Below are 23,000 nucleotides of genomic sequence, written 5' to 3'. Positions count from 1 at the left end.
GCTTTATTCTGGGGGACAAAGAGTATGTAATTGGCTGTTTTTCGGTAGGTGGGAAAATGTATTGACTGATGGAAAAGTGGGACTGAATTAACTGCACTCCTCCTGCCTCGGTCATAACACAAGTCATTAATATAGATTGTAAATTGTTGAGGCCCCAGTGTTGATCCCTGTGGCACCCCACCAGTTACGGTTTGCCAACTCTGAAAGTAACCCATTTATCCTGACTGCATCCTCTATGCATGCTAATATACTACCCCCAACACAATGAACTGTTATCTTTTGTAGTAACCTTTTATGTGGCACCTTATTGAATGCATTTTGGCAATCCAAATACACTACATCTACTGGCTCCCCAATGTCCACCCTGTACATCCTCCATGAACTCTAGCAAATTTGTTGTATACCATTGACTTATTACAGCAGAAAAGAAGACTTGTATTTATGTAGCACTTTTCACAACCTTATGATATTCCAAAGTGCTTTACAGCCAATTAGGTTGTTTTGAAGTCAGTGTTATAATGTAGGAGAGACTTTGTATTTCTTTATTATTGTGTAGTTAGTTTATTTAGAAATAACATAGCAAGTTCCAGTGATTTGGATGCCCCTAAAAAGGAGTAAATCCAAGCACATAATTGACATTAATCTAATTGGATCAGTATTATATCTGATGTGATTTGACATGTTTTCTCTTTTCTGGTAAGATATTAGTTTCTGTGATTTCAACATTATTTTCTGAATTGCTCAACACACTGGGATTGTATGCATTTGACGACTCAGTTGTATCAAAAAGCATTCTTGCGTTCTTTTGTACATGTATATTGGCTTTATGTGGGCAGTTTCTTGGAATTATAAGACACAAATGATGCCTGATTTTTTTAAAATCATCTTTTAGCTTGTGGAGGGACTACCAAGAATTACCTACTAAGAAAAAGGAAGTAAAGGTTTTTTCTTATAAAGACTACTTATCCAAAATACCATCTTCTGATGCATCTCTTCATTTGAGGGGTAATTTGTCTTAAATATTTTATATTGAAAATGGGCCACACATTTTAATTTCTTAGCTTTTTGCTTTACTAATGGGTTTTACTTCGATGGTATGAGTTTATTTAAATTGGTTTGTGAGGAAGAAGTCAAAAATGAAACCTTGGTAAAATACATTTAGTCATTTGAATCTGGATAGTGCATCTGAAGTTGGATCCTTCTGGAAATCAAAATCTGATGCTAGTGAATTTGGTTGAAGTTTACCAAATTTTTAATCTAGTTATTTTGTTCAGGAACATGACTGAGTTCCAGGATTAACGTTAGTTACCCACTTGAAGCTGTACTCTGAATGGAGAAGGTGGCGAGTGTACAAAGTTTGTGGAGGAGGGCAAAGGTGATGGCTTCAATCTCCCCCAATATTTACCTGGAAAAAATTATAGCTAATTGAGACTAGGTGTTGGACAAGCAGACTCTTCCCCATTTAATTCTGAAGAGGAGCTTCCAGTATGCTACTTCCTGTTGTGAAACTCCTTGCCTTCTCTGGCCCTTCCTCTTACCTTTTTGGATTCTTCCATGGGATGTGGGCGTTGCTGGCAAGGCCAGCATTTGTTGCCCACCCCTAATTGCTCTTGAAGGTAGTGGTGAGTTGTCGCATGAACTGCTGCAGTCTATCTGGTGCGGGTTTAGGGAGGGAGTTCTAGGATTTTGGTCCAGTGACAGTGAAGGAACAGCAATATATTATCAAGTCATGCTGGTGTGTGACTTGGAGGGGAATTTGCAGGTGGCGGTGTTTCAATGCGTCTGCTGTCATTGTCCTTCTAGGTAGAAGAGTTTGTGGGTTTGCAAGGTGCTGTCGAAGGAGGCGTGGTGAGTTGCTGCAGTGCATCTTGTAGATGGTACACACTGCTGCCACTGTGCATCAGTGGTGGAGGGAGTGAATGTTCGCGGATGGGGTGCCGATCAAGCGGGCTGCTTTGTTTTTTATGGTGTAGAGCTTCCTGAGTGTTGGAGCTGCACTCTTCCAAGCAAGTGGAGATTATTCCATCATTCAATCCTGTTTACAACTATAGTATTATATTGATTTATGGTTTCTCAATTCAAAAAATAAACCAAAACCATAATTCCATTTTCAGAACAGAATAGTAGTCCTCTATATAGATGTCCCGTCTCCTTTCCTGGGTAGGGAAAACCTTTGTGTCACATATCTTCTGTTGTATCTCTTCATCTCTTACTTAATTACTTTGGGACATATTGTCAGGGTCCTTCATAAGTTTCTTTAAGAGAAATTGAAATTTGCTTTATTTATTTAGATTTGCTCCAGACAACTTCAACTGAGGGGACTACTCAAACTAAAATGGCAACCAATCCAGCTAAATTTCAGCTAACCCTTTGGAGATGGCCTGGTCGAGTGCCTCAGGATTATAGCAGCAGGTCATTAATACTAGACTACAATGATCTCTGGGAAGCCCACGTCTCAAATCTGTACATTGATGACTTGCTATGCTGTGTGAAAAAGTCTTTCCTAATCTTTATCACTTTAAAGTTTTTAATTTGTTACCCATGCTGCTTGGTTGCACTGCAGATTTTTAATTAACCTTTACTTGCATTTATATTGCACTTTTAGATCAATGCCCTAGGTGCTTCACAGAAGAGAAGCAGATTTTGAAAGCTTAGTCTTAAAAATTTGTTTTAAGCTAATTGTAGATGGGGAAGGAATACGAGAGATGATGGGGTTTGAGCAGTAAGTTCTGAAGACTGAGGCTGCCAAATGCTGTGCTATTGAAAATGGAGCAGAAGGAAGTTGGGGAGGGAGAAAACAGCCAGAGTAGGAGGACATCAGAGGGCATGTAAGGTTTGGTGAGGTGCACATTTTAAATCTGATCTGTTGGGAGATGGTCACAAAATAGGTCAGGGAGTCGAGGGTGATGGGCAAGCAGGGCTTACTGCCAGACAGGATGTTGAAGGTGGGGCTTTGAGTGATTTGTTTTACTGTTGAAAGCTTCTGATGCATTGAGGCTAAAATTCACTTGGACTAATTACTGTGCCACTTTTAATCGTAGATTTTGTTTGGTTAAATTCCATTAATTCTAATGTTATTTTACCATGGAATAACTTCTATTAACCAAAAATCAGTGTAGTGTTCTATGTTTTCTTTCTTTTCCTCCTTCCCAAATTCTATGAACTTATTTGAAGCCAATGCTTTGAACAAATTAGCCACAATTCAGCCATAAACTGGAATGTAAACTAGAAATTCGGCACAGTAATGAGGCATTTGTTCCCGATTGTCTCCCCTTCTTCCTTGAATGCAGTAACGATTAGATGGATAGGATTTCTAGCAGTCATAAGTAACATTCCCAAATGACCCCATTCTTTATATTGGAACACGACCAGTAAGCCATTGGCTGTGATGCGCAAACAGACAAATCAGAGCATGTCTTCATCTGATGGCCATGTATATGCTTTTTCCACCAAGGGTCTCTGGCTAATCAAAAATGGGAACCAATTTCGATATTATCCTAACTTGGAGACATTGAAGAAAATTACGTTGTCCTAAGTGCTGTGCCAGTTGCGTTTGAGCGTCTAATACTTTAGGTTTGTAAGTTTTAGTGTAATTGTGTTGTTCAATGGAAACCACTGATTAGCCACAGGTGGCTGTGGTGGCACTGTTTTAGCCAGATGCACTCATTTTAGTTGCAAATGTCTTGCATACACTCAGACATTACAGATAAAGAACTTAACATATGTATTTAACAAACATCAACACCATTCAGTTACCAAATAAGTAGAACACTGAATGATCAAAAAATACTTGTGCGTTCTGCTTTTCATCTTAACCATTTTACCAAGAAACACACCAAAATGTTTAAAGTACACATGCGTATATGGTATGAATGTGAGTGTTGAGGTCACATACCTAATGACTGAGTCTATTACTCATCGCTTCTCGGCCTTTTGGCTAAGATCAAGTGTAATATCTGTTCTTATCAGTACTTACTTGGCAGAGAAGAGACCATGATCATTGCCTTTTGATCCTGGTTAGGCTTTGAGTAAAATGGCTATAACCAATCTTCGAGCTTCAGGCCAGGGAGTGCGGAACACCGTTCGGGTGGTTGTGAATGACGAGCAAGGAAATGCACCAGTCGATCGCACCTTCTTCATCAAGAAAATCCTCCTCGATTGCTGTGGATTTCAAGCTACGGACATCTGCCTGCAGGATTTCCCCAGCAGTGGATATTTCGATGTGACGTTCAAGAATGTGGCGGGATGCATCAAGTTCCTGAAGGTGTTCAAGGAGAAAAGGGATCGGGCGCCGCTGTCGATCCTCACAGTGGAGCCGCTCTTCACGCTTCCATCACAACGTGACCGGGTGGTGACGATTCACCTCTACAACCCCCATGTTGGGATGTACTCACCTTTCTCGCCAGGTACGTCGAGGTGGCCGGCAGCAGCACTGATGTCAAGGACCCCTTTGGGATTTGGACCAGCAAGCGGCAGACCTTGAAGGTCGATGTCAGTGGAGCCATTATCCACCCTCCCTCCAGCTTCGCTATCGGGGGAAGTCGAGGCTTCTTGGTCTACGCTGGGCAGCCCAGAGTTTGTCGCACCTGTGGCAAGTCTAGTCACGTGGCAGCTAACTGCAGCACGGTTGTTTGCAAGAACTGCAAGGAGGAAGGCCATCAGACCAAGGACTGTAAGCAAACTAAGTGTTGCAACTTGTGCGGTGCGGCAGGCCGCACAAAACCTGCCCCAAAAAACCTGCCCCAAACGCTGCCTCAGTTATGCTCAGGTGGCAAGGTCCAAGGAAGGGCCGGGAGAAGGTTCGACGAAGGCGTCCGGTGCTGGAAAGAAGACCAGCAACCTTCTCCGCAGTGAGGAACTTCTACCTGAGAAGGAGAAGAAAGGGGAGGCAGCTGAAACCAGCGACCCAGCACCTACCCTGCGCCCGGAAACCCCTCCTCCACAGACAGAATCAATGGAGGAGGAGGCAGCAGATGGACAAACAAGTCAGTGGCAAGTGGTACAAAGGAGAACCACAAAGAAAAGACCTCCAAAAGCGGAACAGGCCACCACCCAAACCAGTGGCAAGAGGAGGTTACCGTCTGAGACAGACTACAGCAGCTCCTCATCACTGGACGAGGAAGTTTTGGAACGACGGCCCCGTCAAAAGAGGCGGCAGAACTCAAAGGAGCTGGAAGATAAAACCCCCCAGCCCCCGGGCATTGGAAGCTGTGATGGGCCTGGCGTGCCCCAACCCCAAAGCGCCACACCGAACGACATGGCCAGCGCATCCCAGCTCCGGGACACCGAGAGCAAAGACACGTCTGGCGCACCTCAGCTCCGGGAAGCCGGGAGCAGTGATGTTTTCGAGGAGGAACAGAGGGAAACAGCAGAGATCAATCCAATCCTTGCTGCCTACAAGACCCCCTCCCCCCCCCCCCCCCCCCGATATCACCCCAGCAGAACAAACCCTGCATGAAAAACCAGGAGGGGTTTCTGAGCCCAACTAATGTGAAACAGCTTGCGCACACTATGGGTATGCAGGAACATCCCGAAGGACTGGGACTAGCAAGGACCAAATGGTATGGGAAGCCCAACTAATTAAAAATAAATGGGTATAAGGATTGCTTCCATTAATGTGCGTAGCATTAAATCCACTGCGCAATGTGTTTCAACCTTGGATTACCTCGCCAAGGTCAAAGCCGACCTCCTGTTTCTGCAGGAGTGTGGAATTCCACACCTCAGCACCTACAAGCAGTGGTCGCGATGGTGGTCCCACGGGCCATCGATCTGGTCAGGGGGTTATGATTGCTGTTCCTCAGTCCTGGGTATTCTGCTGCGGGGAGGTAACTTCACCATCTCCGAAGTTAAGGAGGTGGTGGGCGGTCGCCTCCTCGTAGCAGACGTAATGTACAACAATGCTCCGCTCCAGTTGATCAACGTGTACGCCCTGGTTCAATGCAGCGAGCGGCTGACCGTCTTCCAGCAGCTCCCACTGCTGCTGGCGACGTCCAGGCCGGTCATCCTAGGCGGTGACTTCAACTGCATCATCGATGCAGCTGGACGATCCGGCAGAGACGACAGCAAACTGGACGCTACATCCAGATTCCTAATAGAAACAATTAAAGATGCCAAACTGCACGACATCTTCAGCAAACCTGCAGACGGAGCGCAGTGTAGATACACCTGGTCAAGATCGGACGGGTGTGCCCATTCCAGGACTGACTTCCTGTTTGTGTCCCGTGCTGTCACAGTCGGATCCACCGACGTCAAGCCGGTGTTCTCCGACCACTGCCTCTGACTGGCCGACTGTCACTTACAGGATGACCAGTCGGCTGGCAGGGGGACGTGGAAGCTCAATGCTACACTGCTAAACTCAGAGAACGTTGAGGAACTCAAAAGGGATTACAAAGGTTGGAGGACTGTGAAACCCCTCTGAGTCTCCAGTTCACTGGTGGGAAGCGATCAAGGTGAACATCAAGAGATTCTTTATCCTCACAGGTGTTCAGAGGGCGAGAGAGAGACAGGGAAATGTCCCGACTCCAGAAAAGTATGCAAAATTTGCTCCGGCTGCAGTCGATGGGGGTCATGGTCAAGGAGGACCTCCAAGAGGTGAAGAGCCAGCAGGCCTCGCTCTTTGCCATGGAGGCCTCCAAGATTATCTTCCAGTCCAGAGTCCGCTCCATTGAGCAGGATGAGACATGCTCGCGTTACTTATTCCAAAAGGTACAGAGAGAGAGCTCTGTTATCAGCAGCCTGAAGGAAGAGGATGGCTTGGTAACATCTTCACAGTCCGACATACTAAGGATCAGCAAATTCTTTTATGCTGGGCTGTATGACGTGAAGCCCACAGACAGCAGAACCTCCCAGTCCTTCCTGTCATCTATCACAGAGGTCTTGGATGACAGCACGAGGGAGAGACTGGACAAGTTGCCAACTCTGGACGTGCTGACAAAGGCCGTAGAGTCCTTCGAGACGAGTAAAACTCCCGGAAGCGATGGCTTACCGGTCGAGTTGTATTCGGCCCTGTGGGACTAGATCGGCCCGCACCTGCTGGAAGTATACGAGAGTATGCTCCTGGCCGGCAGCATGTCAGAATCCATGAGGAAAGGCATCAGCCTCATCTACAAGGGGAAGGGGGAGAGGGCAGAAATCAGAAATTGGCAGCCCATCTCACTGCTTAATGTTGACTACAAGATTCTGGCCAAAGTCATAGCCAGTCAAGTCAAGTCTGCTCTGGAGTTGGTGATTCACCCTGATCAGAGCTGTACTGTATCCGGCAGGAAGATCTCTGATAGTCTCGCGCTACTCAGGGATACGATTGCCTATGTATGGGACAGGAGGGTGGACGCCTGCCTCATCAGCCTGGACCAGGAGAAGGCTTTTCACAGGATATCGCACACCTACATGATGGACGTGCTTTCCAAAATGGGGTTTGGGGAGGGAATCTGCAATTGGATCAAACTGCTTTACACAAACATCAGTAGCGCAGTCTCAATAAATGGGTGGGAATCGGAAAGTTTCCCGATCCAATCTGGAGTCAGACAGGGCTGTCCTCTCTCCCCTGTCTTGTTTGTTTGCTGTATTGAACCCTTTGAGTCTATTAGGAAGGATGCGAGCATTAAGAGGGGTGACAATCCCAGGCAGCGGAGGCACTCAGGTTAAAACCTCCCTGTACATGGATGACGTCGCCGTCTTCTGCTCGGATCCGCTGTCTGTGCGCAGACTGATGAGCATCTGCGACCAGTTCGAACTGGCCTCGGGAGCCAAAGTTAACCACGGCAAGAGCGAGGCCATGTTCTTTGGGAACTGGGCTGACTGATCCTTTGTCCCCTTCATCGTCAGGTCAGACTACCTGAAGGTGCTGGGGATATGGTTCGGAAGGGCTGACGCGTGCACCAAAACCTGGGAGGAGCGAGTAGCCAAGGTACAACACAAGCTGAGAATGTGGGGGCAGCGATCTCTCTCCATTGTGGGTAAGAACCTGGTCATCAGGTGCGAGGCGCTCACGTTGTTGCTGTACGTGGTGCAGGTCTGGCCCATACCCCACTCTTGCGCTGTGGCGGTCACCCAAGCCATTTTGAGCTTCATCTGAGGATCCAAAATGGACCGGGTCCGGAGGGACACAATGTTCAAACCTCTGGATAAGGGCGGGAAAAATGTACCAAACGTGGCCCTCATCCTGATGACTACCTTCGTGTGCGGCTGCATCAAGCTGTGTGTAGACCTCCAGTACGCAAACTCCAAGGGTCACTACTTGCTGAGGTTCTATCTGTCCCCGGTGTTGCGAAGGATGGGCCTGGTCACATTGCCGCGGAATGCTCCATCCAGTTGGACCATGCCGTACCACCTATCCTTCGTGGAGCAGTTTCTGAGGGAAAACACCTCTGACCACCGATCCATCAGGCAGTGGTCTGCACGGAATGTCCTCAAGGCCCTATGGGAAAAGGAGACGGTGGATCCTGTCGGATGGTTCCCCGAGCAGACCGTCAAAGTCATTTGGCAGAATGCCTCATCACCAGAACTTTCAAACAAGCACCAAGATGTAGCTTGGCTGGTGGTGAGAAGAGCCCTCCCTGTCAGATCCTTCCTGCACGCCCGAAGTCTCGCCCCCTCCGCACAATGCCCCCGCGGTGGCTGTGGTGGGGAAGAGACGGTTGCCCACCTCCTTCTGGAATGTGGCTTTGCAAAGCAGGTGTGGAAAGAGATGCAGTGGTTTTTGTCGAGGTTCATCCCAAGCAGCTCTGTAACACAGGAGTCTGTGCTCTATGGGCTGTTCCCAGGGACGCACACCGAGACAAACATCAACTGCTGCTGGAGGTCTATCAATTCGATGAAAGACGCCCTTTGGTCTGCCCGAAACATGCTGGTCTTCCAGCGCAAACAGTTGTCCACGACCGTATGTTGCAGACTGGCACATTCCAAGGTCCAGGACTACGTGCTGAGGGACGAACTAAAGCTTGGGGCAGCCGCAGCAAAGGCTCAATGGGGAAAGACCACTGTGTAAGGTCCCCCCACCAAGCTGAACGGAAAGGCTGGATCCATGGAAAACCCCTCAACTGTACTGGGAAATTTTGTCTGCTGTAAAATGTAAAAATGCATCTGGCATGAGAAATGAAATGGAAGGGTTGTGAGGCAACTCATGATTGTATTGAAGGAAACTGATCTCCCTTGCACTGTTTGTATTTTTTGACTTGGTGCTGTTTGAAACTGTTCGGTAATGTATTTTTTACAGATCTTTTATGAATAAAGTATATTTTGGAAATAAAAAAAAATTACTCTTTTTATTCGCTAATCAAAAGTGCAGTTGGCCACATCTGGATTCCCAATTAACCACATGTGGCTAACAATACTGGTGTAATTCTAGATGTTATACTTGCCCACTGAGTCGGCAGGAGATTTGAACCCTTCCATCCAATTTGAATGTAACATAAATGGTGCAATTAATTCCATGTGAGACTTAAAAGTATCTGTTTATGCGAAGGTTTTGAGTGTCCATCACACTTCAAATGTCACAATGTGTGAAATACTAACCAATCAAACAATCTGAAAAAGCTTGAGAAAGAATTGTTAGTTTACCTTGTTAATGGCCTAGACAGATTAAGACAATGATCAGGGCCATGCAGTTCCCAATACAGAGAGACTTTCAAAAGCCATAAGACTTACTTTAGATTCTCCCACAGGGAGTATGAGTTTTGTTCTTCGGGACGGCCCAAGTTAAAGCTAAACATTGATGCACTAATTGTCGCATTAAGGGGCATGATCTGGGATCTCTGGAAAGTGTCAAAGGGCCATTAAATATTTGTAGCTAGGCTGCTAAGGATTGCTTTAGTTTACTGATCAGTACAACAAATTGACTCAAATCTGGAATTAGTGGGTATCCAAAATTCATTTACAATGCCTGCATTTTCACCCTCCCTTTAAAATTATTACCGTTGAATTGAATTAAATGGCTGAATAACTCGTGCTTTAAAAGTAAAGAGTTGTTAAACTTCCTGGAAAATCTTTGTGTAGAGTATTTATATGGTATGGAAATGTTTTCATAAAATTTTCTAAAATAAATTTTGTTCTGACGTTTACAGGTGAAATAGTCTGGTCACTAGGCAACAATGCCATTTCCATTTGGCAAGTCCCATAAGTCTCCAGCAGACATTGTGAAAAATCTGAAGGAGAGCATGGCAGTATTGGAAAAACAAGATATCTCTGACAAAAAGGCAGAAAAGGTACAGTACCATAAACCTGTAAATTGACTTCATAATCTTTCTCTTTTTAATCAAGTACAGAATGAGAACTTCAATAACTTTTGTCTGCTAATTTCATTTATGCACTTTCTGTAGCACCTACAAATGTACATAACTTGCTGTTGAACTTCTACGGTAGAAACTTCTTGAAGTTGTAAAGGCTATTTGATATTAAAAGAAATGAAAACAATGCTCAATTTAATGCTTTATTAACTGTACAGTTTTTGTCTAAAATTCAGTCCAGCTATTTGTACTTGTTTCTCTGATTTTCGTAAAATAAACTAGTGGTATTTGGATATATGTCTTGTTGAGCTTGGGCGAAATATGGAAGTTATGATCTGAACAGTTGCATTACATGTTGTACAATTAAGGAACATGCAATTTTCCAATCACTACAGTAGTTAAACATAGGATTCTAGTGCAATGTGCAAGTTCTTGTAACTGTTCAGGACATTTTAGACCAAATCCATATGCTAAACTTTTTTGGGAACCTCCAACCATTTTAAACAGAATAAACCTATGTATGGATATTTTGATATCACCAGTCAGGTTGTCAATAGTCACAACTTGGTAATATTTTTGGGAACAGCTGAATTTTTAATCCCAATGCTATATTGATATCCTTCATATTTAATGCATATGACATGTTGAACTGGCTTTCATCTGTCTTCCTACTGCCTCTATGCCTGACAGGTGCAGTATCATGGTGATTATATTACTGCACTAATAACCAAGAGGCCTGGATTAATACAGTCCAGTTAATTAATGGTAAAAACTCAATTAATTCACTAATATCCTATAGAGAAGCAAACCTGCCATCTTTACCCAATCTTTACCTATATGTGACTCCAGAACTGGAGCAATGTGTTTGACCCTTAACTTGCAAGTCATTTAGTTATATGAAGCCACTACAAACTGCACAAAAAATAAAATGCGACAGCCAACCTGGCACCCACTTGGGCATCAGATTCAAATTCAGGAAAGGCAGTTCTAGCCCATTAGACCTTGAAGGACATAGCTGCCAGACTGGGCTTGCTATGTGAGAGAACCAACATGAGGGAAAAAACTACTTTACCTAATCCTCACCAGTCTACTTGTTATAGGCACATTTGCACATGACAGTATTGATAGGAGGACCAGTGCACAGTCCTTATGGAGACGAAGGCATATCTTCACACAAAGGACACCCTCCGTTATGTTCATAACTGTATCACTGTACTAAATGCAATAGATTCAGTGCAGTAGCTCAAAACTGAGCATCCATGAGTCCCTGTGAGCTATTAGCAGTACAGAATTGCATTTCATCATTCTCTAACCTCATGACCCAACATATTCCTGGTTTAATGAGGAAAATAGAAGAGCATACTGGGAGAAGCACCATACACACCTGAAAATTAGATGCTTGGTGAAGCTGTAAGGCAGGGCACATGCACGCTAAACAATGAAAGCAGCTTGCGATAGAAAAAGCCAAGTGGTGTCTCAACCAACAGCTCAGAATAGATCAAAGCTGTGCAGTCCTGCTACGTCCAGTTGTGAATGGTGACGGGGAATTTAAAAAAAAACTAAAGGGAGAAGGAAGCTTCATGGACATACACATTTCCAATAATGGCAGAGACCAACATGTGAGTGCAAAAGTCAAGGCTGAAGTATTTGCAATCATAGAACATACATAGAACAGTACAGGCCATTCGACCAGGCAGCATCCTGGTAAATCTCCTCTGCACCCTCTCTAAAGCTTCCACATCCTTCCTATAATGAGGCGACCAGAACTGAACACAATATTCCAAGTGTGGTCTAACCAGGGCTTTATAGAGCTGCAGCATAACCTCGCGGCTCTTAAACTCAATCCCCCTGTGAATGAAAGCCAACGCACCATACGCCGCCTTAACCCTATCAACTTGGATAGCAACTTTGAGGGATCTATGGACGTGGACCCCAAGATCCCTATGTTCCTCCACACTGCCAAGAATCCTGTCTTTAAGCCTGTATTCTGCATTCAAATTCGACCTTCCAAAATGAATCACTTCACACTTTTCCAGGTTGAACTCCATCTGCCACTTCTCAGCCCAGCTCTGCATCCTGTCAATGTCCCGTTGCAACCTACAACAGCCGTCCACACTATCCACAACTCCAGCAACCTTTGTGTCATCGGCAAACTTACTAACCCAACCTTCCACTTCCTCATCCAAGTCATTTATAAAAATCACAGAGCAGAGGTCCCAGAACAGATCCCCTGCGGAACACCACTGGTCACCGAGCTCCAGGCTGAATACTTTCCATCTACTACCACCCTTTGTCTCCAAGGGCCAGCCAATTCTGTATCCAGACAGCCAAATTTCCCTGTATCCCATGCCTCCTTACTTTCTGAATGAGCCTACCATGGGGAACCTTATCAAACGCCTTGCTAAAATCCATATACACCACATCCACTGCTCTTCCTTAATCAATGTGTTTTGTCACATCCTCAAAGAATTCAATAAGGCTTGTGAGGCATGACCTGCCCCTCACAAAGCCATGCTGACTATCTCTAATCAAACTATGCTTTTCCAAATAATCATAAATCCTGTCTCTCAGAATCCTCTCCAATAATTTGCCCACCACCGACGTAAGACTGACTGGTCTGTAATTCCCAGGATTATCCTATTCCCTTTCTTGACCAAGGGAATAACATTTGCCACCCTCCAATCATCTGGTACTACTCCAGTGGACAGTGAGGACGTAAAGATCATCGCCAAAGGCACGGAAATCTCTTCCCTCGCTTCCCGTAATAACCTTGGGTATATCCCGAGTTGCCCTGGGGACTTTATCTATCTTCATGTCTTTCAAAATTTCCAGCACATCCTCCTTCTTAACATCAACCTGTTCGAGCATATCAGCCTGTTTCACGCTGTCCTCAAACGACAAGGTCCCTCTCACTAGCGAATACTGAAGCAAAGTATTCATTAAGGACCTCTCCTACCTCCTCCGACTCCAGGCACAAGTTCCCTCCACTATCCCTGATCAGCCCTACCCTCACTCTGGCCATCCTCTTGTTCCTCACATAAGTGTAGAATGCCTTGGGATTTTCCTTAATCCTACCCGCCAGGACTTTTTCATGTCCCCTTCTAGCTCTCCTAAGTCCATTCTTCAGTTCCTTCCTGGCTACCTTGTACCCCTCTAGAGCCCTGTCTGATCCTTGCTTCCTCAACCTTAAGTAAGCTTCCTTCTTCCTCTTGACTAGCTGTTCCACATCTCTTGTCATCCAAGGTTCCTTCACCCTACCATCCCTTCCTTGCCTCATCGGGACAAATCTATCCAGCAGTCGCAGCAACTGCTCCCTAAACAACCTCCACATTTCTGTCGTGCATTTCTCTGAGAACATCTGTTCATAATTTAAGCTCCCCAGTTCCTGCCTAATAGCATTGTAATTCCCCCTCCCCCAATTAAATATTTTCCCATCCCGTCTGCTCCTATCCCTCTCCATGACTATAGTGAAGGTCAGGGAGTTGTGATCACTATCACCAAAATGCTCTCCCACTGAGAGATCTCCCACCGAGAGATCTGCCACCTGGCCTGGTTCGTTGCCAAGCACCAAATCCAACATAGCCTCCCCTCTAGTTGGCCTATCTACATATTGAGTCAGGAAACTTTCTTGGACACACCTGACAAAATCTGCTCCATCCAAACTATTTGCACTAAGGAGGTTCCAATCAATATTAGGGAAGTTGAAGTCACCCATGACAACAACCCTGTTACTTCTGCACCTTTCCAAAATCTGCCTCCCAATCTGTTCCTCCGTGTCTCTGTTGCTATTGGGGAGTCGAAAGAAAACTCCCAATAAAGTGACTGCTCCTTTCCTGTTTCTGACTTCCACCCATACTGACTCAGTAGACAAACCCTTCTTAACGACCTCCCTTTCTGCAGCTGTGATACTATCCCTGATTAGCAATGCCACTCCCCCACCTTTTTTCCCTCCCTCCCTATTCCTTTTGAAACATCTAAACCCCGGAACATCCAACATCCATTCCTGCCCCTGTGATATCCAAGTCTCCGTGATGGCCACAACATCGTAGCTCCAAGTACTGATCCATGCTCTAAGTTCATCACCCTTATTCCTGACACTTCTTGTGTTAAAATAGACACACTTCATCCCATCATACTGGCTGCAACTTTGCCCTGTCAACTGTCTAACCTTCCTCACAGACTCTCTGCACTCTGTATCTGCCTGTTCAACAGCGACCCCATCCACTGATCCGCAGCTCCGGTTCCCATCCCCCTGCCAAACTAGTTTAAACCCTCCCGAAGAGCTCTAGCAAACTTCCTGCCCAGGATATTGGTGCCCCTCCAGTTCAGATGCAACCCGTCCTTTTTGTACAGGTCCCACCTTCCCCAGAAGGTATCTCAATGATCCACATTTCTGAAGCCCTCCCTCCTACACCAGCTCTGTAGCCACGTGTTCAGCTGCACTCGCTGTCTGTTTCTAGCCTCACTAGCACGTGGCACTGGTATCAATCCTGAGATTACTACTCTGCTCGTCCTGCCTTTTAGCTTCCAACCTAACTCCCTATATTTGCTTTTTAGGTCCTCATCCTTTTTCCTAGCTATGTCATTGGTATCGATGTGTACCATGACTTCTGGCTGCTCCCCCTCCCCCTTAAGAATCCTGTAGACTCGATCCGCGACATCCCTGACCCTGGCACCCGGGAGGCAACATACCATCCGGGAGTCTCGTTCGCGACCACAGAATCTCCTGTCTGTTCCTCTAACCATTGAATCTCCTATCACTATCGCTCTCCTATTCTCCCCCCTTCCCGTCTGAGCCACAGAGCCAGGCTCAGTGCCAGAGACCTGGCCGCTGTGGCTTTCCCCTGGTAGGTCGTTCCCCCCCCCCCCCCCCCAAACCATATCCAAAACGGTATACTTATTATTGAGGGGAACGGCCATAGGGGATCCCTGCACTATGTGCCTATTCCCTTTCCCTCCCCTGACGGTCACCCAGCTACCTTTATCCTGTAACTTAGGTGTCACTACTTCCCTATAACTGCTCTCTATCACCCCCTCAGCCTCCCGAATGATCCGAAGTTCATCCAGCTCCAGTTCCCTAACGCGGTCTGTGAGGAGCTGGAGTTGGGTGCACTTCTCGCAGGTGAAGTCAGCAGGGACACAAGTGGTGACCCTTACCTCCCACATCCTGCAAGAGGAGCATGCAACTGCCCTAGCTTCCATCCCCTCTGCTCTAAATTGACAAAAGAGATTTAAAAAATAAAGGAAAACCTTACCTTACCAAACCCTCCACACAAGAGTCCTTTTTTTTGGTTAGAGGAGGAGGATGGGTGGGAGACACTACATGTGTAGTGTTTCGGGTTTAGCCACTGCCCGAATATTTAAGTTCACTTACCCAGCAGTCCCCATGTCCGCGTCCACCGAATCACGAGGTAAGTACTTTATAGCTCAACTTACCCTCCCGGCTGCCCCCTGGCTCGCGCGCTCACTGCTCCCGCTGCTCAAAGCTAGAAGTGCTAAGTGGATGATCCATCTCTGTCTGCTCCTAAGGCTCCATCTATCATGAAAGCCAGTCTTCAGCCAGTTCAATTCACTCCAAGTGATATAAAGAAATAGCTGAGTTCACTGAACATATACAATAACCTGGCTGTAATGCTGAAGACGTGCTCCAGATCTAATTGTGCCTCTAGCCAAGCTATTCCAGTACAGCTATAACACTGAGATCTACCTGACGCAGTGGAAAATTGCCCAGGTATGTCATGTCCACAAAAAGCAGGTCGCATCCAATCTGGTCAGTTACCCTCCCACATCAGCCTACTCCCAATCATTAACAAAGTGATGGAAGTTGCTGTTGTCGGCACTATCAAGCGTCACTTATTCACCAATAACATGCCCACTGAAGGTAAGTTTTTGGCTCTGACAGAACTAGAACATTAGAAATAGGAGCAAGAGTTGGCCATATGGCTCATTGAGTCTGCTTCACCATTCAATAGATCATGGCTGAGCTTTAACCTCAACTCCTCTTTCACACCCAATTCCCTTACAAGAATCTGTCGGTCTCTGTCTTGAATATACTGGATGACTGAAATTCTCTAAGGCTGAGGATGATCAAAAATTCGCAACCCTCTGTGAAGACATTTTTCCTCATCGCGGTCCTAAATGGCTGACTCCTTATCTTGAGACGATTCCGCCTAGTTCTAAACTCTCCAGCAATGGGAAACATCCTTTCAGCAGCTACCCTTTCATAGTATGCTGGAAATAGTCAGGTCAGGCAGCATCTGTGGAGAGCGAAGCAGAGTTAACGTCTCAGGTTTGTGACCTTTTTTCAGAACTTAAACCTGAAATGTTAACTCTGCCTGAGCTGCTGAGTATTTCCAACATTCTGTTTTTATTTCAGATTTCCAGCATCTGCAGTATTTTGCTTTTATTTTACCTTTTCGTAGTGTCAGCTGTGGCTCAGTTGGTAGCACTTCCACTTCTAAGTCAGAAGGTTGTGGGTTCAAGTCCCACTCCTGCATTTGAGCACAAAAATCTAAACTGACAATCCAGTGCAGGACTGAGGGGGTGCTGTCTCTTGGATGAGAAGTTCAAACTGAAGCCCTATCAGTGCTTCTCAGGTGGATGTAAAACATCTGAGGGCACTATTTCGAAGAAGAGCCAGGGAAGTTATACATGTTCAGCCAATATTTATCCCTCATGGGCGGCACAGTGGCGCAGTGGTTAGCACCGCAGCCTCACAGCTCCAGCGACCCGGGTTCAATTCTGGGTACTGTCTGTGTGGAGTTTGCAAGTTCTCCCTGTGTCTGCGTGGGTTTCCTCCGGGTGCTCTGGTTTCCTCCCACATGCCAAAGACTTGCAGGTTGATAGGTAAATTGGCCATTATAAATTGCCCCTAGTATAGGTAGGTGGTAGGAAAATATAGGGACAGGTGAGGATGTGGTAGGAATATGGAATTAGTGTAGGATTAGTATACATGGGTGGTTGATGGTCGGCACAGACTCGGTGGGCCGAAGGGCCTGTTTCAGTGTTGTATCTCTAAATAAAAAAATAAAATAAAAATTAACATCACATAATAGTACAAATCACTTAAGTTCCTCATTCTCATCGGACCTTTGATTCCTCACTATTTCTGGTATGTTTTTCATGTCTTCTACTGTGAAGAGAGATGCAAAATATTTGTTTAATGTCTGCCATTTCCTTATTATTGTGGACACACGAACTAGGAGCAGGAGTAGCCTATTCGGCCCCTCGAGCCTATTGCATCATTCTATAAGATTATGGCTGATCGGTTTGTGGACCGAACTCCACTTTCCTGCCTATTCCCGATAACCTTTGACTCCCTTGTTTGTCAAGAATCTGTCTATCTCTGCCTTAACATTCAATAACCCTGCCTGCACCACTCTCCAGGGAAGAGAGAGTTCCTCAGAGAAAAAAATCTCCTAATTTCTCATTTTTAAACAGTGCCCCTAGTATTAGTCTCTCCCACAAGGGGAAACATCATTTCAACATCCACCCTGTCAAGTCCCTTCAGGATCTTGTGTTTCAGTATCACCTCTCATCCTTCTAAACTCCAATGAATACAGACCCAACTTGTCCAACCTTTCCTCGTAAGATAACACACTCATCCCAGGAATCAGTATAGTGAACCTTCTCTAAATTGCTTCCAATGGAATTAGATCCTTTCTTAAGTAAGGAGCCCAAAACTGTACACAATACTCTAGATATGGTCTCACTAATGCCCTGTCCAACTTTAGCAAAACATCTCTACTTTTATAATATAAAAGCAAAATACTGCGGATGCTGGAAATCTGAAATAAAAACAAGAAATGCTGGAACCACTCAGCAGGTCTGGCAGCAGTGGAAAGAGAAGCAGAGTTCATGTTTCGGGTCAGTGACCCTTCTTCGGAACTTTTATACTTTCTACTCTCTACTTTTATATTCCATTCCCCTTAGAATAAACAACAACATTGCATTTGCCGCCTTAATCACTTGCCAGTCCTCTGCATCTCAGTTTTGCTGTTGCTCTCCATTTAAATAATATGTTGATTTTCTATTCTTCCAGCCAAAGTGGACAAGTTCACACTTTCCCACATTATACTCCATCTGCCAAACCTTTGCCCACTCACTTAACCTCTGTGTATCTTTTTGCGACGCCTCATGTCCTCTTGACAACTTACTCATTGGCAAGTTTAACAACCATAAATTCTGTCCCTTCATCCAAGTCATTGATCTGGATTGTTAATAGTCGACGCCCCAGCACTGATCACTGTGGCACTCCACTATTTACAGCTTGCCAACCTGAAATCGACCCATTTTTGCCTACTCTGGGCAGCGCAGTGGTTAGCACCGCAGTCTCTCAGCTCCAGGGACCCGGGTTCGATTCTGGGTACTGCCTGTGCGGAGTTTGCAAGTTCTCCCTGTGACCGCATGGGTTTTCGCTGGGTGCTCTGGTTTCCTCCCACAGCCAAAGACTTGCAGGTTGATAGGTAAATTGGCCATTGTAAATTGCCCCTAGTGTAGGTAGGTGGTAGGGAATATGGGATTACTGTAGGGTTAGTATAAATGGGTGGTTGTTGGTCGGCACAGACTCAGTGGGCCGAAGGGCCTGTTTCAGTGCTGTATCACAAAATAAATAAATAAATAAAAATAAAATAAATAAATAAATAGCCAATCCTCTATCCATGCTAATATGTTACCCCCCTATACTATGGGCTCTTATTTTGTTTAGTAACCTTTGGTGTGGCGCCTTGTCAAATGCTTTCTGGAAATCCAAGTTCACCACATCCACAGGTTCCCCTTTATCCACTTTGCTTGTTACTTCCTCAAAGAACTCGTATAAATTAGTCAAACACGATTTCCTTTCACAAAACCATGTTGACTCTGCCTGATTGCATTGAGATTTTCTAAATGACCTGCTGTAACCTCCTAATGATATGAAAAATGCTGGAATCTATGACAGGTGTTGAGCTAACTGCCCTGTAGTTTCCTGCTCTGTCGGCTTCCTTTCTTGAATAGCGGAGTTAAATTTGCCATTTTCCAATCTGATGCGACCTTCCTGAATCTATATAATTTTGAAAAATTAAAACCAATGCATCCACTATCTCAGCAGCCACTTCTTTTAAGATTCTAGGATGAAGCCCATCAGGACCTGGGGACTTGTCAGCTTTTAGTTGTAATAATTTTCTCAGTACCCTTTTTTTGGTGATGGTAATTTTAAGTTCCTCCCTCTCTCTCAACTCGTGATTCACAATTATTTCCGGGATGTTATTTGTATTCTCTACAGTGAGGACCGATGCAAAAAATCTGTTCAATCCCTCCTCCATTTCCTTATTTTCCATTATAAACTCCCCAGACACACTCTCTAGAGGACCAACACTCACTTTACTTATTTTTTTCCTTTTTAAATACCCATTCTCATTTCTCCTGTCTCAACCTTTAATGGACCATGTTTACTTTTGCTCTCTTTATATACTTGTAGAAGTTCTTAGAACCTGTTCTGTTTATTGCTGATTTACTCTCATTGTTTTCTCGCTCAGTTTTTTTGGTCATCCTTGCTGGTTTCCAAACCTTTCCCAATCTTCAGGTTTGCTACTCTTGGCAGCATTATAAGCCTCCTCTTAATCTAATACTATCCTAACCCCTCTCTGTAGCCACAGACGGATCACTTTTTGCATAGAGTTTTTATTTCTCAATTGAATGTATATACGTTGAGAATCTGGAAATATTTCATTAAATGTTGGCCATTGCTTATTGCCATCATACCTTTTAACCTGATTTCCCAATTCACTTTAGCCAACTTGACCTTCGTACCTATGTAATTCGCTTTATTTAAGTTTTAAGAGTCTGGTTTTGGACTTAAGTATGTCAGTCTAAAACTCTGTTAAATTCAACATATCACTTTTCCCCAGAGAATCTCTTACTGTGAGAATATTAGTTGACCACTCAGCTCCAGACCTCATTACAGACTTCGTCTAAACATGGACAAAAGAACTAAATTGCAGAGGTGAGAGCGACTGTCCTTAACATCAAAGTAGCATTTGATTGTGTGGCACCAAGTAGTCCCAGCAAAATTGAAGTCAATGGGAATCGGGGAAAACTCTCCACTGGCTGAAATCATACCTAGCACAGAAGGGTATTGTATGGTTATTGGAGGTCAATCATCACAGTGCCAGGACAGGGCTGCAGGAGTTCCTCAGGGCTGTGTCTTCGGCCTAAACATCTTCAAGTGCTTTATGAATGACCTTCCCTCCATCATAAGGTCAGAAATGGGGATACTTGCTGATGATTGCACATTGTTCAGTTCCATTCGCAGTTACTTTTATTGAAGCAGTTCATGCCCACATGCAGTAAGGTCTGGACAATATCCAGGCTTGGGCTGTGAGATTCATGTCGCAAAAGTGCCAGGCAACGACCATCTTGAATATAGAGTCTAGCCGCCACCTCATGATATTCAATGCCATTAATATTGTTGAATCTCTCCCATTATCAGTATCCTGGGGGTCACCATTGACCATTAACTGGACCAGCCATACAAATACTGTGGCTACAAGAGCAGGTCAGAGGCTGGGTATTCTGTGATGAATGACTTGCCTTCTCACACCCCAAAGCTTTTCTACTACCTACAAGGCACAAGTCAGGAGTGTGATGGAATGCTCTCCACTTCCCTGGATAAGTGCAGCTTCAACAACACTGAAGTTCAACATCATCCAGGACAAAGCAGCCTCCTTGATCAGCATTCCATCCACCACAACACCGTGTGGCTGCAATGTGTACCATCCCCAAGATGCACTGCAGCAACTTGCCAAAGCTCATTTGATAACACCTCCCAAACCTGTGACCTCTAACATCTAGAAGGACCAGGGCAGTAAGTGTACGGGAATGGCAGCAGCTGCATTTACCCCTGCTGGTCAGACATCAACCTGTATTTTAAATATATCGCTATTCCTTCATTCCTGCTTGGTCAAGATCCCTACTTAACAGCACTGTGGGAATACCTTCACACGGACTGCAGTAGTTCAAGAAGGCAGCTCACTATCGCCTTCTCAAGGGCAGTTAATAATGGGTAATAAATCCTGGCTTTGCCAGTGATGCAAAATTCCCATGAATGAATGAATGAATTAAAAATAGATTGGGAGATATACTAGTAGATTTAATCTCCAAGTGGTTTGGTTAGTTGTCACTTGTTATCTACCTTTTTTGCTTAATGGGGGTGCAGAATGGAGCAATATTTTCATTTCTGGGGAGGAGAGGGCAGGTGTGGAGACCATAGTACAATTGGAGTCTCACCCAGGCCATAGTATGATTATTCAGTTCTTTTACCATCTCTGAAATTGCAAATGCAACTGCGTGTGAATTTGGCCACAGACCTTTCCAAATCCTTTTGGTGCCAACAGTTTGGAGGTAATGACAGAAGCTTGTTCTTCAGGATGGTTTTTCTTTGCTCTGTCAGAAGTACAGGTTGTTCATATTGTAGAGTTGCCCAGGGCAGAATTATTGCAGTCGAAACAAACTGCATTATAAAGAAGGCATATTTGATCTATCCATGACTTGACTGCTTGATGGTGCCAAATTAGAAACTGTTAGATTCCCAAGCACAAACATCCTTCACCTTGATGAATACAATTTTAAAAAAGTGGCAATTATATTTAGATTAACATGCTTAAAACCAATTTCAAGTAAGGTAGTTAGACTTGATACAAGTAGGAAGAGGTGGCATGATTTTCTGTTCTGCGTACTTCTGTTACAACAATCAGTGGCACGATATTTCAGGGTGGGGGGGGGTTGGTCATGGGGGAGTGGGCAAAGGGAAGAAATAAGTCTTGCTGAATACAGTATTCCCGCAGGGAAATTACGTTTGGCAAAGCCAACTTACAGGTAACCATTCTGTAATCTGATGTGACTCCTGATTTAAAAAAAAAGTTCCCCGTCCAAGTCTAAATGCTAGTGATAAGTGAGAACAAATGCAGAGGCAAAATACTTGCAGTGAAGCTGGCCACTTTCATACCACTCTACTGCGAATTGAGTTTGACTGAAGAAGGGATTTTCTTCACATTGTGCCTCTGTAGTGTTATTATGGTCTGTAGTATGCAGGGGGATATTATGTATTTCTGTCTCATAAGAACATAATAGAAGAAATAGGAGCAGGACTATGCCATTCAGCCCTTGGAACCTGCTCCGCCATCAATGAGATCATGGCTGATCTACTTCAACACCATTTTCCTGCGCTGTCCCCATATCCCTTGATTTTATTATGTAGAAATCTGTCGATCTCAGTCTCGAACATACTCAATGACTGAGTCTCCACAGCCCTCTGGGGCAGAGAATTCCAAAAATTCACCACCCTCCTCATCTCAGTCCTAAATGGCCTGCCCCTTACTTAGAGACTCTGTTCCCTGGTTCCAGACTCACCAGTCAGGAGAAACATCCTTCCTGCATCTACCCTGCCTCAGTTGGTGGCATGGAGAATGAAGGATATCCAAGGGTTCCCGTGAGGCAGTAATGACTAATTCTCTTTCCCACTCTTCTCCTGCCACCGCCCCACCCCCATCACCAATCACCCATGCTTGCATTTCACCTGTGTGTTGACTACTGGGCAGGTATCTTGGATGAATGTTGAGAGAGATCTGGGTGATCCATGTAGTTGATGTCATGATTTCCTTGCTAAAGGATTAACGTTTTACATAAACCATGAGAGCTTTATTGAAAACGAAGGAAGAACTTTCATTTTATGCAGTGCATTATGCTATCCTATGTGTCAAGTGCTTTGGAATGCACACAATGAACTATTTATTCAAGTGT

General features: G+C 44.9%; 1 protein-coding gene and 1 pseudogene across 4 annotated transcripts in view; both read left to right on the top strand.

Moving 5' to 3' along the window:
* The window catches only part of LOC137375240 (calcium-binding protein 39), a 145,715-nt gene that overhangs the window by 56,679 nt on the left and 66,036 nt on the right, over positions 1 to 23,000 (top strand). For 3 of the 4 annotated variants that reach the window (XM_068042093.1, XM_068042091.1, XM_068042094.1), the window contains exon 2: positions 10,062 to 10,202. In XM_068042093.1, the coding sequence (XP_067898194.1) occupies positions 10,089 to 10,202 (114 nt within the window). In that variant the 5' untranslated portion in view covers positions 10,062 to 10,088. Of the gene's footprint in view, positions 1 to 3,454; positions 3,574 to 10,061; positions 10,203 to 23,000 lie in introns of all 4 variants that reach the window. The other variant, XM_068042092.1, reaches the window with a different exon arrangement.
* Positions 3,918 to 4,052, top strand: LOC137375510 (U2 spliceosomal RNA; annotated as a pseudogene).

The sequence above is a fragment of the Heterodontus francisci genome, chromosome 11 (genome assembly GCF_036365525.1).
Source record: "Heterodontus francisci isolate sHetFra1 chromosome 11, sHetFra1.hap1, whole genome shotgun sequence".
Taxonomy (NCBI): Eukaryota; Metazoa; Chordata; class Chondrichthyes; order Heterodontiformes; family Heterodontidae; genus Heterodontus; species Heterodontus francisci.
The sequence above is the reverse complement of the archived record's forward strand: the minus strand, read 5'-3'. Positions and strand labels throughout refer to the sequence as shown.